This window comes from Acomys minous, assembly GCF_964271855.1.
Source record: "Acomys minous genome assembly, chromosome: 1".
NCBI classification, from domain to species: domain Eukaryota; kingdom Metazoa; phylum Chordata; class Mammalia; order Rodentia; family Muridae; genus Acomys; species Acomys minous.
This window is the reverse complement of record NC_140483.1, coordinates 154,585,002-154,603,131: the sequence shown is the minus strand read 5'-3', so window position 1 is coordinate 154,603,131 and position 18,130 is coordinate 154,585,002. Positions and strand designations below refer to the sequence as shown.

At 43.8% G+C, this 18,130-nt stretch overlaps 1 protein-coding gene across 2 annotated transcripts; it reads left to right on the top strand.

Annotated features, from left to right (window-relative positions):
- The first annotated feature begins 5,854 nt into the window (after positions 1-5,854).
- Positions 5,855-10,957, top strand: LOC311593280 (major urinary protein 4-like). 2 transcript variants are annotated; one of them, XM_084774506.1, is made up of 7 exons: positions 5,855-6,002; positions 6,309-6,445; positions 7,317-7,390; positions 8,659-8,769; positions 9,104-9,205; positions 9,410-9,452; positions 10,305-10,957. In XM_084774506.1, exons 1-6 carry the CDS (start codon positions 5,898-5,900, stop codon positions 9,442-9,444), a joined length of 564 nt encoding a protein of 187 aa, XP_084630632.1. In that variant the 5' UTR covers positions 5,855-5,897; the 3' UTR covers positions 9,445-9,452; positions 10,305-10,957. The 2 variants fall into 2 exon arrangements, with proteins under 2 accessions (XP_084630632.1, XP_084630631.1); XM_084774505.1 differs by lacking the exon at positions 9,410-9,452.
- Positions 10,958-18,130: the final 7,173 nt, after the last annotated feature.

Sequence of the window (18,130 nt, the reverse complement as noted above, 5' to 3'; positions counted from 1 at the left end):
AAAAACAAAACAAAAAACAAACAAAGAAGAGTCTTAACTCGTTTGAAAAGCAGGCAAAGGAGTCCACGTGAGAGTCAGCCCCCATGGAGCTACCTCTCCAGGAAGAAGGAGAAAAGAATGCTCTCAGTCCTGATGCAACTTGATATGCTGGGGTGGGGTGGGGGAGGGGCTCCCCTTCTCTGAGAAGTAGTAGAGGAGGGTAGGGGGAACAGGAGGGAGGGTGGGGCCAGGAAGAGAGGAAGGAGGGAGCTATGACCAGGATGTAAAGTGACGCAATTGTAATTACAGAGATCATGGTGTGGTTGCTGGATCTGTCCTGCTAGCTCCAGAGTTTCAGTCCTTATTTGGCTTGTTAGTAACATTTGACCGGCCCCCTCCATGTTTTTGATTGCATAGTGGACAGATTAAACTGCATGCAATTAAGCTGAGCAGCAGAGTCATTCAATGCTGAATGCCACATAAATTGGTAATTCTCTGCACAACAAAACTTATTTAGTTGTTTCATTATAAACAAATGTCTGACGCTAGATTTATTTATTTATTTATTTATTTATTTATTTTTGGTTTTTCGAGACAGGGTTTCTCTGTGTAGCCTTGGCCATCCTGGACTCACTTTGTAGATCAGGCTGGCCTCGAACTCACAGTGATCCGCCTGCCTCTGCCTCCCGAGTTGACGCTAGATTTATAAATAGTGTATTTGAAGATTGGAGATTTTTTAAAGCATATATATATATTCATTCCAAGTAGGTCAAATCTCTGTGGTCATTCAAGAATTAAATTTCTATTGTATCTAAATAAATTCAAAGTGGCAACATCAAAATTGATCATCTCTTCAGGAAACCAATTCTCAAACTTACAATAAAATTAATTCTGAATTGATGTTTATCAAATGAATTTCAAGGGACAAAGCCAGTGCTTGCCATATCATCCACATAGGCACATACGATAACTCCATTTTTAGCATTTCTTTTGCTGTTTGTTCTTTTGTTGTTCACCATGGAAGCATGTCTGGGGACACTCTTAACCATCGAGGCAGCTTTCCAGCCCCCAAAGCTTTCTCACATTCATGGCTAAACTATTTTTAAATTATGTCATTTAAAAGCTTTGATCATGCTCCAGGGAGAAAAAGAATAAGCATCAACAGAAGCATTGGTAACATTCAGTTGAACCATGAACTGTCAACACAGTTCACTTTTGACCTATAAAATGGGAGTTATAGAGGGTTCACCTTAATACACTGCAAGGGGGATAAGTCCTGAGCATAATTCATGTTGTTGTTAATTTAATGGTATGGTCTGATAAATGTATATTATCAGGCTTATAATTACTACAGTGGTATTATTTAACCTACTTTCTCAGTCAATAAAGACACAGACATACGCTATATTTTAGGATAGCCACCCATGAGCCACCGTGTGGGTGCTTGGACCTTAACCTGGGTCCTAAAAAAAAAGGAAGAAGAAAGAAAGAAAAAGAAAAAAAAAAGCAAACAAGTACTCTTAAGTACGGTGGCATCTCCCCAGCCCCTCCATCTTTCAGTGTCATCCTACTTTCCTTTCTTCAACTACTAGTAAATGAATGCTAGCTAGGTGTCTGCCAAGGTGATCAGCCTTCAAGAGCACGCAGCGGTGTGTGTGCAGGGTTCCCGGCCTCCGTGGGTTTACAGACTCCCCCCAAGTTAAGCACATCTGTATTGCACCATTCCTGTGACAGCTACCCATCATGGAAAGAGGACTCAAGGCCTCTTAGGAAAAGACTACCTGGGGGTAGCGGAATGGGATGCCAGCCATCAAGGTGCAGTACAGCTTAGAGCCCACCCCAACCTTGAAGTAAAGACTGCTTGGTTGTGGGGAGTGTAGGTAGCTAGCATTGCCAGCTACCTCGGACTCCCCTCATCTCTGAGCTAAGATGCTGGGCCCTTTGGGGTGCACCCCCCTCCCCCCGAGTGACTGAACAAAACTGTGACATAGCATTTCTGCCTAATACAGGACAGCTTCTTTTCCTCGATTCCGCTGCTTCCTAACTCCGGTCATCCTCCGTGAGTCACCTGCCAACAGTCTCTTTGCTTCCTACGTCTGCCTCTGCCTCTGGTTTCCAGTGGGCCATGTTGAGGTTTTTTTGGAGCTAAGCAGGTGGATTCCGGCATAGCCAAGGATCCTCTGACACTGACGCTGGAGGGTGTTTTAGAACTGATGTTGAGCCAGTGTCCGCAGCATGTGCTGTCACTCTGGCTGCTAGGTGACTAAGGAGTATTTCTGCCCTGGGGTATAGATCAAATAAGTGTGTGTTCCTTGCTATTCTTCTTGGCACCAAATACACCTTGGCATCATAAAAGAGACATGAATGTTTTCACAGGCTTTCTGAGTGAGCTATTTGTTCAATTAGTTGAGAGTGAGGCTGAGGTCAAAGTCATTAAATCCATTTCTTATGATCCAGTTAGTTTTAGAAATGCTAGCTAGTTTTTTTTTTTTTAAGGGGGAGGCTGTTAGCTGGTTTACAGTAAACTCCTTAAACCCCTTACCCACACACCTTGTGCAATCACTTCTCAACCGCCTCAGCTTTTCAGTGGCATCAACAGTCTACATGTGGTGTCAGGTGGAGAAGGCATGTATATACAGTTAGTGACAATGAAGGTCCCTGAACTGAAGTCACGAGTGGCAGGGCATGGCTGTTGCTTTCTGCAATGGAAGTATCTCCCAGTTCTAGAAAAGCAATGATCCACAGCCAGGTGTGGTGCTACAACTTGTAAACCCCAGCGGTCAGGAGAGGTGAGCAGGGGGTGTGCCACAAATCCAATGCCGTTCAGAACTGCACAGTAAGTTCAAGACCAGCCTGTGTGTGAGGTGCTGTGAAGATGGCTCATAGGTAAACTCAGGCCGGGCAGGCGAGGTCACCTTAGAAAGCTGGTCATGGATGAATACACTTTTAACCCAGAACTGGGTGCGGGGTAGAGACTAAAGGATTGCTGGGACTTGCTGGCCAGCCTAGCTGAAACACAGCAAGCTCCAGATTCTGTGGGAGACCCTGTCTCAAGGTGGGGGGATAGGTCAAAAGAGATAGAGGGAGATCCCTGATGTCCTGTTCTGACCTCTGTGTATACTAGCAAAGGCACAGGCATGTGCACACATGCACAAGTGTGCACACACACCATAAGAAAAAAGAAGAAGAAGAAGAAGAAGAAGAAGAAGAAGAAGAAGAAGAAGAAGAAGAAGAAGAAGGAGAGGAAGAGGAGGAAGAGGAGGAAAGAAAATCAGTAACTCTCTAGTTGACCAATGGTGCATTCATCCACCAAATACTCGCACATGGAGAGAGCTGTTAGTCACACCTCATTTAACCAATCTTGAGCTACACTCACAGTTCCATGTTTTAGAGAAATCCATGTGCAGTTTCTGTAGTAGGACCTGCCAGGCAGACACATCCAGAGCTCTACAGAGCTGTTTCTTCCTCTTTCTCCTATTTAGCTACCCTCCCTTTGTGTTACAAATATCCTGACCTGTGTAGTGGTGTTAATAAGCACAGAGGGCTGCTGGATTAGACAGTCTTGGGTTTAAACCTAACTTCTCCCACTGACTGGCTGTATGACCTTGAACAGTTACTTAATCTTTCTGAGTCTTAATTAATACCACAATAAGATGAGTAAAACAGTGCATACCACATAAAGCTGACGTCAAGTTGAAATAAAAACAAAACATATTAAGTACATGCCTCTTCCTTGAATTCTTTATTTCCCCACATTAAACACTACTCTACATTTCCAGTTCCAAGATAAATAAAATTTGTACTGATATAAAATATGTTCCCAATAAAACAATGTGTCTTTATAAGCAGACCTTGCTGTAATTTCTGCTTGGACCCACAATCAGCAAATATGACTTTGAACAATACTGTTTTTCTTTTCTTTTTTCTTTTTTTTTTTAACATTTTATTAAGATGATGCTCCAATGTTATACAGAGTTTTGGGTGACTATTCAGGTAGCAAACTGTCTCTGTCATCCTCTCATTTGCAAATCTGCTAACCTGCACCCCCTGTATACTTAGGTAATTAATATTATTCCCTCTCAAGTCTCTGATGGAGTTGAAGACCACATAGTTCAGTTGTACAGTTAAGCTTATTTGTTTAGGAGTTAAGATGTTTTTAGTTCTAGATAGATGTTTTAAGTTGATAATGATGAGATATGATAGACACTGATTTACATTCAGAATTTTAGATGCACCAAGATAGGAAAGATATTTTCTTCAAGGCTGCCAAATACAAATAACCAAAACACTAAGAATGTAACATTTATATAATTCCTGATTGTGTCATGGTTCTTCTTGCTATAGGTAGTTTATTATATATGTGTGTAATAATATAAAAGTATATGTAAAAAATAAAAAATATTTAATAAAAAACCCCAAAAAAGATTTCATTTATTTATTTTATGTATGTGTGCTCTATCTGCATGTATGCATGCAGGCCAGAAGAGAGCATCAGACTCCAGTACAGATGGTTGTGAGCCACCATGTGGTTGCTGGAAATTGACCTCAGAACCTCTGGAAGAGCAAACATGAAGAGATTATATCCAGTCTGTTGAAGTTCAAAGTTCTCTAGGGTTAAAACAGCCGATGCACCTTGCTGGTTAGTAGTGTAGATTCTGGTGTCAATGCTATCTGTATAAAGGTTGGGAGACCTTTGTGGGGGCCTGTTATCTTAGCTTCAGGAAGACTTTTCTTTAAAAATCTTTAAAATTAGCTGGGCATGGTGGCACACACCTTTAATCCCAGCACTTAGGAGGCAGAGGCAGGAGGATCTCTGTGAGTTCGAGGCTAGCCTGGTCTACAAAGTGAGCCCAGGGCAGCCAACATAATATAGAGAAACCCTGTCTCGAAAAACCAAAAAAAAATTTTTTTTAATTATTTTTAAGATTTAATATTTTTATGTGCATGTGCCTAATGAGTTTATGGGTACCACATGTGTGCAGGAGACCACAGGGCCCAAAAGAGAGTGTGTGATCCCTTGTAAGTGAAAAAGTCAGTTGTGAGTTGCTATGTGGGTACTGGGAACTGAACCTAGGTCCTCAGGAAGAACAAGTTTCAAAGGATCTTTCTCCCTCTTCTGAGCTCCACTGCACCAGGCATCCACGTGGTACGCAGACATACATGCAAACAGACACTCACACACATCAAATAAAAATAAATCTTTTAGCCAGGTGGTGGTGATGCTCACCATTAATCCCAGCACTCGGGAGGCAGAGGCAGGCAGATCTCTGAGTTTGAGGCCAGCCTGGTCTACAGAGGGAGTTCCATTCCAGGAAAGCCAGGGCTACACACAGAAACCTTGTCTTGATAAAAAAATTTTTTTAAATGATTAATACATCTTCTTCCACACTCCTTAGACCAGGCTGGCCTTGAACTCACAGCATCCACCTGTCTCTGCCTCCCTGAGAGAAGGGATTAAAAGCCTGCGCCACCAAGCCTGGCTTCCACTTGAGTCTTAAAGCAAGATTTTCTACAGACTTTGACCTCCCAGGTCAGCTCCATTTCCCCCCACACGTAACTGGCTTTCAGGTTCCAAGTCAGAGGCAAAGTCACAACAGTTCCAGATGGCAGCTCTCTAGAGCATCCATTATTTTTCTTGAGACTATGTTTTGAGAAATGTAAGGTTATTAAATTAATCCATAGGAGATGAGGTTGCCAAGTTTGCAAAGGGCAGGGACAATCCTTGCCAAGGACAAACATTCCACAGAGCCTGAGGGAACTGGAAGGGACTCATATGGCAGGGGTGGGGCATATGGGGGGCTGGGGGGGGAGGGTGGGGGGAGGGCAGGGAACCAAACCACTGAACTCAGGAAGTATATAAAGCCGAAGGAGCAGTGGAGCGCAGCCACCATCACGGGAAGACTCTGGTCCTTACCAACATGAAGCTGCTGCTGCTGCTGCTGCTGGGTTTGGGGCTGACCCTAGTCTGTGTCCATGCAGAAGGAGAAACTAGTCCCGGAGGAAAGAACTTTGATCCAGAACAGGTAACTTTGTGGGAAACAGAGACTGCTGACTCGGAGAGCGCTCTGAAGCCAAGTGGGCCTTTGAGGGGAAGAGGGTATGGCTCCTCGATCTGTTGGACAACTGAGTGGCTTCAGACGTGGACGTTGTTTGCCATTCAGATCTAACGGTGCTTGGGGACCTTCATTCTTACAGGGACAGTGGCAGGACGATGTGAGACGTGTTCCTGTGTGCGCTCATGTCCTGGCCCATACGCCAGAGTTCAAGTAGAAACAGGACCATACGAGTACCTGCTCTTTCTCCCTTAACCATTTACTCATGTGTTACAGATTGAGGGGGAGTGGAATTCCATTCTCTTGGCCTCTGACAAAAAAGAAAAGATAGAAGAAGATGGAGACATGAGAGTTTTTCCAGACTTCTTCTATGTCTTCGAGAACGGGTCCCTAGCCTTTCACTTTTATGCTTTGTAAGTGTGCTGTTCTTAGCTGAGAAAGAAGAAATGGAAGCCCGGTATGGCCTCAGGCATCTACACACACACACACACACACACACACACACACACACACACACACACACACACACACACACGAATCTGTATCCAAAACTAGCGCACCCCCCACCCCCACCCCCACCCCTACCCAACCCCCACCCCACCCTCCCCACCCCCCCCCACCCCCCCACCCCCCGCCATCTGACACTAAACCAAGATTTCATAACCAGGGTGTTTTCAAAAGTCAAAGACAAGAGTTGGTGACAGGGATAAATTCACTGGGAGTAGGATGTGTAAAGGTCAGGTCAGAGACATTTCCCAAACCGTATTAATAAGGTCGTACAGCACAGGCTAAGAGTATATGATCATGAATTAAATTTTTCTCACTGGTTGTTTCCCAAGAAAATCCATTTCTCTTTACTCGCATTTTTTTCCCCTGTAATAAAGGGAGCTGATAATAACGATCCTCAGTGGATCTGAGGGGCCTCATTGGGCAACATTTGCAAAGCACTAATTTGAGGGAGGCCTGTCGTGGACTCCTGGTGGACACAGGGATGGAACACAGTGGGAGTGATGCTGGGAGCAGTCACAGTTGTAACAGTCATGCAAAGGGATTGCCGGGGTTTTTTTGTTTGTTTGTTTGTTTTTTAAGATAATAGGCAAATACATGATTACTAAAGTACCAAATATAAGTGAAATAACACAACTAAAAGCCTTTTGCTAATCTTACAAAAATATTCAAAGTTACATGGAATCAGAAACTGAAGACGTGGGCACAGAACAGAGGATAGGGCACAGAACCAGCCGTATCAATATTCGGTAAATACCAGCTTACTCTGTTTTTCAGTATGGATGGAAAGTGCGTCGAACAGCACGTAGTTTGTGACAGAACAGAAAATGACGGTGAATATTACGTTAACTGTAAGTATATAACAAGAATATATATCTATTCACAGGAGTTTAGAAAACCTAATATCTTGTGTGTGTGTGTGTTTGTGTGTGTGTCTGTGTGTGTCTGTGTGTGTCTGTGTGTGTGTCTCTGTGTGTGTGTCTGTGTGTGTGTGTGTGTGTGTGTGTGTGTGTGTGTGTGTGTGTTGCTGAGGACTGAACTCAGGGCCTTGTATATGACTAGTCAAACTCTCTATTACTGAACTACCCCCACTGCCCTCTTCAGAATCTCAGTCACTTCCTGATCATTGTTTATGTAGCTAATGGGATAGAGGCTATCTAATCGTCATCGCCCAGATCCAGGGTATACCTCTTCCCTTGGGGCATCGAGGCACTGATGTGTACGACCCTGGACTCAAAAGAATGAGACTTAGCTGGGCCAGTGCTGCTATTCCAGTGATACAGCTGTCTTTAGTGGGGGGTGGGGGGAATACAGCTGTCTTTAGTGGGGGGTGGGGGGAATACAGCTGTCTTTAGTGGGCGGCGGGAATAAGAGCTATATAAACCTTAGGAGAGTGGCTGGGGTTGAAGTGCTGGAAATGCTTCCTTTCCACGGATAGGAATTCCAGGTGCTAGCTGGACATGTCCTGCACCAGGCTGTGTGACTACCTGTGTGAGACTGGCAGAGATGGGCGTCGCAAGCCTACATGCATTGGAGCATGCAGGCACAGGACGGGGAGGGAGCCATCCTTACTCCTGCTGGTCTCAAGGTTGAGATATTTCAGGGTACCTCATGCTTGCTTCAGGCCAGTTCCCCTGGTCTCACAGTCCACGTGTCCCACATGGCACTAGGTGGGTAGAACAAGTGAGCTAAGGTGGTTTCTAGTCTCCTGCCAGCTGTCTGATGCTGCCCTGTAACTACCACTGGTGCACGCATTGCTCAGGATGCACTACATTAGACAGGCATAGACGTAGGCATTTGATACAGCAAGCCTACAAAGGAAGGAGACACATCACTGGACGTTGCCGAGCTGTGTACATAGGCCGCAGAGACATTGAAAGAGGCTGGGGTGCTGCTGCAGCTAACTGCCCACTAGTGGTCGGCCCATCGCTCTCCCTTTCCTTAGAAGTTACTTCATGAAGTCCAGATAGCTACAAATGGAAAGTATCAGGCATGTTTTCACCCACCTCTTTCAGGATACGCATTTTAATTTTTTATATGTGGGGTAAGACAGATAAAGGGTTTCTGTTACTTCCTGTGGACCAAAGAATTTCTGAGCTGTGTTCCATTTCCTCCACAGATGACGGAAACAATACATTTACTGTACTTGATGGAGACTATGATGATTATGTTATCTTTTATCTCAATAATGTCAAGGATGGGGAGACATTCCAGCTGATGGCGCTCTACGGTAGAGTATTTTCATACAGACACTGGTCTCGGAGTGAGAAAAGAAGAGAAAGCAGAAACCCTAGCTCTAATACAGTCTTCCCAGCCTGGCCCTTCACTGCCTCGTTCTTGCCTCCTGAAGACAGATGCCCACCTTTGTCATCCCTTAGGCTTAGTGATGGGAGGACTCTGAGATATAGTCTACGGGTGCCATATTCAGGATAGGTCATACCCATGCTTGTCAGTCATGTTGTCAATCACTTTCTCATCCCTATGGAGGAGCCCAGTCCCTCCATTCAGTTCGGTGGTCAATACAGAAGATGCCACCTCTGCTGTCACTGTTACCCTCTTCACAGGCCGAGAACCAGATTTGAGTTCAGACATCAAGGCCAAGTTTGTGGAGCTATGCAAGAAGCATGGAATCTCCGAGGCAAATATTGTTGACCTAACCAAGGATGGTAAGTCAGGCCACATCTATTTCTCTCGTCCTGAATTTTATATCATAGGAGAAACAAACCCAAGGGATTGGGCAAGCAGACATTTGCTGCAGCTGGAGAGTCATCTAGTTTCTCGGGGCGGCGGGTGGGGTGGGGTGGGAGGAGTAGGGGGGGGGTGGTAAAGTGGACATGGTTCCTGAACATGCTCTTGTTCCCGCCCTGCAGACCACTGTCCCCAGGCTCAAGATGAAGAGGCCTGAGCCTCCAGGTGGGCAATCTCCAGTGAGAGCAAGGAGGGGACGGGCACGGGTGAAGTCCTTCCAAAAGCATTAGTATTGCGCCCCGAAAGCACAATAAAAATCATCTGATAAGGAACTGTTGAGGAGAGCTTGAAATTTGGCTTTGAATTATCTGCATCTGTGATCTAGTCCTACCATGAGCTTTTAAGTAAGCGGCCCAAGCAATCAAGCAAGAAAACAGGGATGTGTTCTTCACATAGTCGCGTGGTTGCATAAAAAGGGCTTAGCAATGCCTTAAATGTCATTAAGAAAGATTGAACAAGGACAACAACAACAACAACAACAACAAAGAATCAAAGTTTACAGCAGACAGAAATGGGATGTTAGTGTAGCTGCTCATCAGTGCCAATGGCCCACCATCCTCCTGATAATAACATCTCCATTTGAGCTCTGTACAAACTTGGCTTCTTAGCTGGGAGCAGAACTTCATGTGTGATCATCACGGCTCCTCCAGGCTGGAGAGCAGATTCCTCTGTCCTCTCTTCCCCATTTATTCTAAAGCGTTGCTCAGAAAGTGTGTGAACGTCTTTAAAAGTTGCCAAGGCTTTTTATCATGATTCCTCCATTTACTGAAAATCCCGCAGAGCTTTTTACACCAAAGATCAGAGAAACAACCTCAGATCTCTCAAATGTAACCAATAAGGAAAAGAGCATTTATTCTATGCCTTTTATCCCTGTACTCTGGTAAAGTAATGTCAGATTGCAGGGGGAGATCTGTTTCTTCATCCTTTGTTCTGTACGACGGAATGTCTCTTATGTCCTGAAGTCAGTGCAAGCAATGCGTAACAAGTCTCTGTGCACTTTCTTCCTGCCTTCCTCAGGGTTGAATGGAGACTTCTCGCCAGGACCCCGCATCTTCCTTCCCTATTGACACGCCATCCTGTGACAAGTTCTGTGGTCTGATTCCCATCCTGTCCCACAGGAAACATAATCCCTGCTTCTCCAGCATCACCCCTAATCACCTAGGATGACTCATCAAGAATCAGAGGCTTCCTTTAAATTTCTCTTTGCCACCCCCATGACAACGGCATGAATGCCTTCCTCTTCCTGCTCAGTAAATGTCTACCGTCGCACTTAAGCGTATGTGTCTGTGTCCAGGAAAATGTAGGGTTTGACAGTGAGTGATTGAGAGGACCTCTTGGGTCCTGTCCCCAAGATTCTTCCTTATGTCCCTGAATTTAACCCGAGTTCAGGACTCTGCCTCCTGGACAGTAACCCCCAGCCCCCATGAGTGCTGCCTACTGTTTGGTTCTCCTGGGTTGGTTGCTTGACTTGCTGCACATTTCCTCCACCCATAGAGTCTCTTCTCAACAGAGCACAGAGAGACACATGCCTGCCCAACACAGTTTAGGACATGCCTCTAGGGGCCGGGGGTGGACAGTTTTGGTTTTTAGAGGGACAAAGGGTAAAGAGAAAAGGCTGCCCCAGCTCCCGATAGCGTGCTTTGACCTCTAGATCAAGAGATTAAATTAGGTTCAAGCACATGACTCCTGAGTTCTTGGTGTGGTTCGATAAAATATGGCAAAGCACTATTGAGAAAGTCAACCAATTATGCTGACCCTACCCCACCCCACTCAACCCTCCCGTCCCACCCCCGACCCCCGACCCCCAATGAATTCTTACAATGCTCTTCTTACTATGTCTACCAGACTGACCTGAAATCCTTGGGTCCAAGCTATTTTCCAGCCACAGCCTCCTAAGTGGCTGCAGCTACATCCATGCACCACCATGCCCAGCTTTTCATTTTTATTCTTGGAGTTTAAGAGACAAAAAAAAAAAAAAAAAGTGCACAACCTAAGCTATCCTAGAGAATGCTTAGAAAACGAAATAACACTTCCAACCTAGCACTGTGTTGATGATGGGAAACGGCTTGAAAGTGCTACCATGAGACCACAACCCAGAGAAAGGCACAGAAAAACTTGGGCTGTTCCCAGGTCAAGATGACTGCTTGAGCTCAGCCTGAAGCCCCACCCCTTCAACACCTAACTCTTTCTGGAAATGAGGTGTGAAATAGCAAAAACAGGGAGGTGATGGGTTGGCAGGGTAGAACCGTGCTATTCTCCACACTCTGGGGGTAGATTGCAGCTAAACAAGACAGACAGGGTTAGGGGCAACTGTCACAAAGGCCCAACAGGGATGCCGGCTGAAGGGATGCACCCATCAGAGGAGCAAAGGCTGAGACAGAATGATTCTGAGGACACCTTCCTGCCCTCCCCTGGGCATACAGCAAGTAGACAACTGCCTGTGACTGCTGAAGCAACAGGGCGGACTGGCCTGAGTGTTGGAGCTAGGAGGCCTCATGTCAACAAGTTGGCCTGATGCTCATGGTTGGCCCAGAATGCCTTGCTAGACATAAATAACCTCATAAACTATCAAAATTAGGCAAGATCATTAACACGAGGTCGTTTTGTCATCTATAAACATGGCTGTCCTCTGGCTAAGATGACGGACAGCTGCTTCTCTACCAATTGTCCGGTTAGCTTTCTCTTTGTCTCCGTTTATGATAAATGGAAATTACTGGGCTCTCTAGTCACTGAGCCACCATTGCTCCCCAGTTGCACCCAAACAAGGGCTTCCTGAGACACCCCCACATGTGCGCATGTGTGTATGTGTATATGTAGAAGCCGGTGTCAGGTGTCTGCCTCTATCCGTCTCCCCTTTGTTTCCTGAGATAGCATCTTGCACTGAAAACTAAGAGCTTATGGATGTGGCTAGACCAACTGGCCAGGAAACCCCGGGCTGCTCCTGCTTCTGCGTCCCCAGTGTTGGGGTTACAGGTGTGTACCACTATTCCTGCCTTCTTCTGTGCATGCTGCTGATCCAAACGTAGGTCCTCAGGCTTTCAGGGAAAAGTGCCTTGCTGACTAAGCCAGTGCCCTAGCCCAGGTTCTTTCTGGGATGGCCTGGACTTCCTTGAACGGGTTCTCCCAAACTTTAGTAGTAGTGTAATAAACCCAACCTTGTTTTACTTACAAATATGCTCCCAGTGGTCTTTAGTGGGATGATAACAAGTTTAAAAAAACAAAACAGAGGTTATTCCATGACTTGGAAGCAGCAGCCTAAATCATAAATGCAACACTTGGGTTGAGGCTGTGCACTTGGTAAGGGACAGAACCGAGAAAGTCTTCAAATTTCAGTCTGGGCCATGAGAATAAGAGGCTTGTCATTTCTCCAAGTCTCTTGGAAGAATAGATTTAGGGAAGGAGGAATGGTCCTAGTTTCAGACCTTTCAGTATTTAGATAGACTGCCATCTAACCCAGGCCTATCCAGGGCTACGAGAACAAAGCAAGCTAGTACAGAGCTTGCTCTGTAAGTGTGAGAACCTGAGTTTGATCTGTAGAACCGACATAAAAGAGTTGAGCTTGGTGGAGCATAGTCATGCATGCTTGTAATCCCAGCACTGGGCAGATGGAGACAGACAGAGTCCTAGGGCTCCGCTTGCTGGCCAGCCAGCCCAGCCTCTAGCTCAGTCTCCCGGGCTCCAGGCAAATGGCAGGCCTGATCTCTAAACACATTGGGCAGCCTCTGGCAGACAACACTCAAGGGTTACATCCAGCCTCTGAACACACATGCAGCCATGAAAACCTGCACCAGTGCACACACCATAGCACAAAGGTCACTTTGGAGGTTTCAGTCCAAGATGAGGTGGCCCCGATGCTTTGTGCCTGTGAGGTGTATCCATCGGTGTGGAAGCATAGGACCAAACAACAGCACGCTTAACTTCCTAGCCAGGGGAAAGCACAAAGGACTAGAAAAGAACTGGGTTCCCCAGGAGCACTTCAGAGATGGACCCCAGTATCCTGAAGGCCTCTGTTAGGGCCCACTGAAGAGACCACGTTAAAAGCAGTCAGACTCCACTGTTAGCACAAAGACCTCTAACTCTGGTCCCGGGAGAATTCTCTGGATGAGGTCAAGCTAAGAATTACTAACTAAAAATAATGATGTGCTCAGCAGTTCTGAAGAAAACATGTGTGCCTTCAGTTCTGGGTGAAAGTCTCTGTATCAGGTCACCTGCACCATAAAATGTTTACATTCAGCATACTCTTTGCTAGCCAGCAAAAATTCCCCAACCATATATGCAGCTGTTCCTGACCACAAGCCTGCCAGGACCAACCAGATTAAAGGCCAGTTAGACCCACTTCATCTAGTTAGCAAAAATAACTTGAGTCAGAACCAAGCACTCTGGGGACCACCCTGTTTCCCTGGCAACCCCTAGTATGAGTTAAGTGTGGTTTTTGCCTATATAAGCTAACTCTGACAGAAACTCAGGGATACAGTCTCAGTCTTGACATTGAGTACCTATGCCTGGAAAATAAAGCTTTTTTTTTTCTCCTTTCACAGTGTGTCCTCAGTGTTTTATTTGTGTGACCCCAGACCCAACACCCACCTCTTGAAAGCTTCACTGTCTCTTGATGGCACCACAGCCTAGGGTGGTGGCACACTCCTTTAATCCCAGCACTCCTGAGGCAGAGCAAGTGGATTGATGTGAGTTCGAGGCCAGCCTGGTCTACAAATTGAGTCCAGGACAGCCAGAAAAAAACAGAGAAAAAAAAACAAAAACAAAATCAAACAGTAACAGTGACTTATTGTCTGCTTCCTAGTTTTTTGTGGTTTTTTGTTTGGTTGGTTGGTTGGTTGGTTGGTTTGGTTTCTTGGTGGTTTTTTTGGCAGTTTTTTGAATTTCACTTTTAAAAAAGACAGAGAGGGAAACACTATACATAATAAATAAATCTTGAAAAGGAAAAAATGGTAATCTACTGCTTAAACAGCCCAATATGATTATTGTGCTGTTTTAGTATGTAGAGGAAAATGGACAATAAAAAAAGGAATGGAGACCAGAAACACATTGTTTGAGGCCAGCCTGGGCTACGTCATGAGTCTGAGACAAGCAAGCCTAACCTATGCAATGTGTTCTAGGTAAACTGAGGCTGTTTATGAGACCATCCCTCCCTCTCAAAAATAAAAAATACTAGGAGGAGGGAAAGAAAAGGAGTAGAGAGGGAAAGAGACAAGAAAAAGAAAGGGGAAACCAATGGAAACCAAGATAATAAAGCAAAGGTCCTAGCTGCTGTCCAGGGTCCTACCAGAACACCACACCCATCCTTTGGGTATATGCCCAGGAGTAGTAAAATTATTCCCAATTTTCTGAGATACTGCCAGATAGATTTCCAAAGTGATTATACAAGTTTGCATTCCCACCAACAATGGAGAAGTGTTCCCCTTTCTCCACAACCTTACCAGCATGTGCTGTGACATGAGTTTTTGATCTTAGCCATTTTCTGGCCTATACATCAGGCGCCATAGAGCCTAGAGAAGGACATTTAGAACTATACAATCTTGTTTTGATTTCAGTATGATAATAATTGTATGTCCATTGTTAATGGTGATGTTATATTTCCTCTTTGAAAGAGGTCAAAAGGAAACAGACCTCGATAAAAGAGAGACTGCTAACTTGTCTGTCTGTGTTTACATGAATTCAAACTGCAGAACAAGCAGTTAAATTATATTGCTAATCCTACTACATGGGAATAGCTCTGAGACTGGTTGATACATGAATGTCTATGCACAGACAAAGCTTCTTGTTGGTTACAGAATCCCCATGATTTATTATTAGATGCCATTCTTCGTATAGCACGAATGAAGATTTACAAATGTCTTTCTTCTGCTCATACAAAGAGCAAAGAACCATCCTTAATTGTTCTGTGCATCCTGCACACCCAATACATTCCATAGTTTTAGGACTGTATAATGCTTGTGAGAAATTATATGTTTTCAGAATAAAAGAACTGACACTGATGCTGGATCAGACCTGACAGGATTCATTCCTCCAGCATGCTGAGATGCTGACATCCTGCATCCTTCATGTTCCAGCCCCAAGTGCTTTGGTTATTGTTCCTCATCAGAAAAGGACAGCTTCAAAGAAGGCTCCAGATCCAAATTGGTCCAGCATTTCAGACTGTCCCACAAAGGACTTAGTTTAAGCCTGGAATTTCTCAACATTTAGAGACTGGACCACAAATACTACTCCTAACTCATTTAAAAAATTTTTCCAATTTTGTTTGGGCCTCTACATAGGTATTATTCACCCCAAATCAGCCTGAAGAAACCTTAAGAAAAAGACACCCCATTTCCCTTAAAGGGGGGTTGGGTAGGTTTTTTGTTGCTTTCTTGGGATATAGATGTTTATTGTCATTGAGAGTTATTTTTAAGTTATTGGTCTTATTCAGAGAGAAAAATGAGGTTAGACTCAGGGATTTCTCTCTTTTCCTTTATCTGTCTTTCTTAGGTATGGAGATAGGTGTTAAAAATAAAAAAGGAGAATATAGAAATATATAGAGATGACTGGACAAAAAGTAGATTATTAAATCTTAACTTCTCAACTTAAAGCCTTATTTGCTTCCCACAAATAAGGTTTATTTAATTCATTGATAGAGAATTGTATATATTGATGCAAAATAAGTTTAATGTTGATACACTGAAATAGAATTCAAATTTAATATTATACTTCACACATTATATTTCTACTCTAATATGAGGTTTATACACACACACAACTCAATTAATACATGGTTTACTTCCAATATTCTAATAGTGCTATTGCAGGCTGTTTAGGATAATTAAGTAATACAAATGAATTGTTAGTTGATCAACTCATGGTCATGTCAAGTACAGAAATATACATCCTAGGTTTAACAGATAGATATGATTCTACAGATTGATATGGTAAAATAGTTATATATGGTCTTCAAAACCCTCAGAAACCTACAGAATACGGCATTGTTTTTATTGTTTTAAAGATTCTTTGACTATAAGACAGGTTAATTCCTGCCAGCACCTAGTCTACCAGGAAGAAGATGATGAGCATTGAAGAAACTCCTTATGGAGATGGCTTCAAGTGTGGCAAAAGAGTCACTGGACCAAAATGTCCTTTTATCTGCCACAGACAAAAATTCTGCCTAAAAAAGGGAAGCTTGGATGCAGGCAAGTTGATGGCCAGACTCTGCCAAGACAGGGTAAGCAAGTCCTCAAGAGTTCCTGCCTTACAGATATGTCTGTCAGATATATTGAGCCAGAAGGCTGAAGAGGTTGCTCCAATGTTATAGTTTTGGGTGACTATTCAGACAACGAACTCTCTCTCTCTCTCTCTCTCTCTCTCTCTCTCTCTCTCTCTCTCTCTCTCTCTCTCTCCATCTTGGAAGCTGTTAACCTGCACTTCCTGTTTACACAGGTAGTTAAATGTATTCCTTCTCAAGTCTCTGATGGGGTTGAAGACCAGATGATTTTAAAATGAAGCTTAGTTGTTTAGGAGCTAGGAAGATACTTTTAGGTCTAGATAGATACTTGGAGGTTGATAGATTTGAGCTTTGATAGATATTGATTTAGTTCAAAACATTAAACTCACCAAGATAAGACAAATAATATTTTCTTCAAGGTTGCCAAATACCTTTTGATTAGACATTATGTATGTAAGTCTTACCTATTGGTTTTTATAATTTTTCATAATTGTTCTTACTGGTGTCCCATATTTGAAATGGTGCCCCATATTTGGCCATGTCCCCTTGATGGGGAGACCTGGTGGCACTCAGAGGAAAGAAAGCAGACTACCAAGAAGAGACTTGATACCCTATGAGTATATACAGGAGGTAGAGGTCCCCCTCAGTCACAGTCATAGGGGAGGGGAGTAGGGGGAAAATGGGAGGGAGGGAAGAATGGGAGGATACAAGGGATGGGAAAACAATTGAGAAATTGAGATGTAATATGAATGAATTAATAAAAAGGAAAAAATTGTTCTTACTGTATATAAAAAATGACCTTTTATTTAGACAGAAAAGGGGAATTGTTAGAGGTTGGTCTGATGTATTTTGATGCTAATTAATAAAAAACCATCACACCTGGGGAGGGCAGATGAGATAGGTGTGACCAAGGTTCCTGGGCTTGGAGAGACAGAGAGACTCTTGGGAGGAGAAGAGAGGCCAAGGAGAGGAGAGAAGAAGGTTGTGCCATCATGGCTTAGATGGAAGAGAAGCACATGGCCGGCATGGATGGAGATTTGGTCCAGATGAAGAACATTAGCAAGTACATGGGATTATGGATGGGAGGGAGCTGGACAGAAATTATTAGAAGCGGACGGCATGGGATTGGGACAGGTATCCCGTACCTGCTATGGGAAGTAGTTTAGGGTAATAATTTCTGCCCTGTGCCAGGTTGACTAAGACTATTTTAAAATATATCAGCTGTCTGTGTCTTGATTGATTGCTAGTGGGTTACACTGCCATAATAATAATTATAGGCCTAATGATAAACAATATTAGGTCATATCAGTAAATTAACCACAACAATTAACATAGTAAAAATGGCCCCTTTACCAAAAGAAATCTACAGATTCAATGTAATACCTATCAAAATACCAACACAATTCTTCACAAACCTTGACAGAACAATCTTCAACTTCATATGAAAAAAAAAAAAACCAAACAAACAGACTAGCTAAAACAACCCTGTGCAATAAAAGGACATCTAGAGACATAACTATGCCTGATGTCAAGCTGTACTATAGAGCAACAGTAATAAAAAAAAAAACCTGCATGGTATTGGCATAAAAACAGACTGGTTGGTCAATGGAATAGACTTGAAGACCCAGTAATA

What these genes read in the sequence shown, in the direction of transcription:
- LOC311593280 (XM_084774505.1), top strand. Translation starts at nt 5,898, where the DNA reads ATGAAGCTGCTGCTGCTGCTGCTGCTGGGTTTGGGGCTGACCCTAGTC. An exon ending in AGAACTTTGATCCAGAACAG is followed by an intron (nt 6,003 to 6,308) that starts GTAACTTTGTGG and finishes CATGTGTTACAG; the next exon opens with ATTGAGGGGGAGTGGAATTC. An exon ending in TGTTGACCTAACCAAGGATG is followed by an intron (nt 9,206 to 10,304) that starts GTAAGTCAGGCC and finishes TGCCTTCCTCAG; the next exon opens with GGTTGAATGGAGACTTCTCG.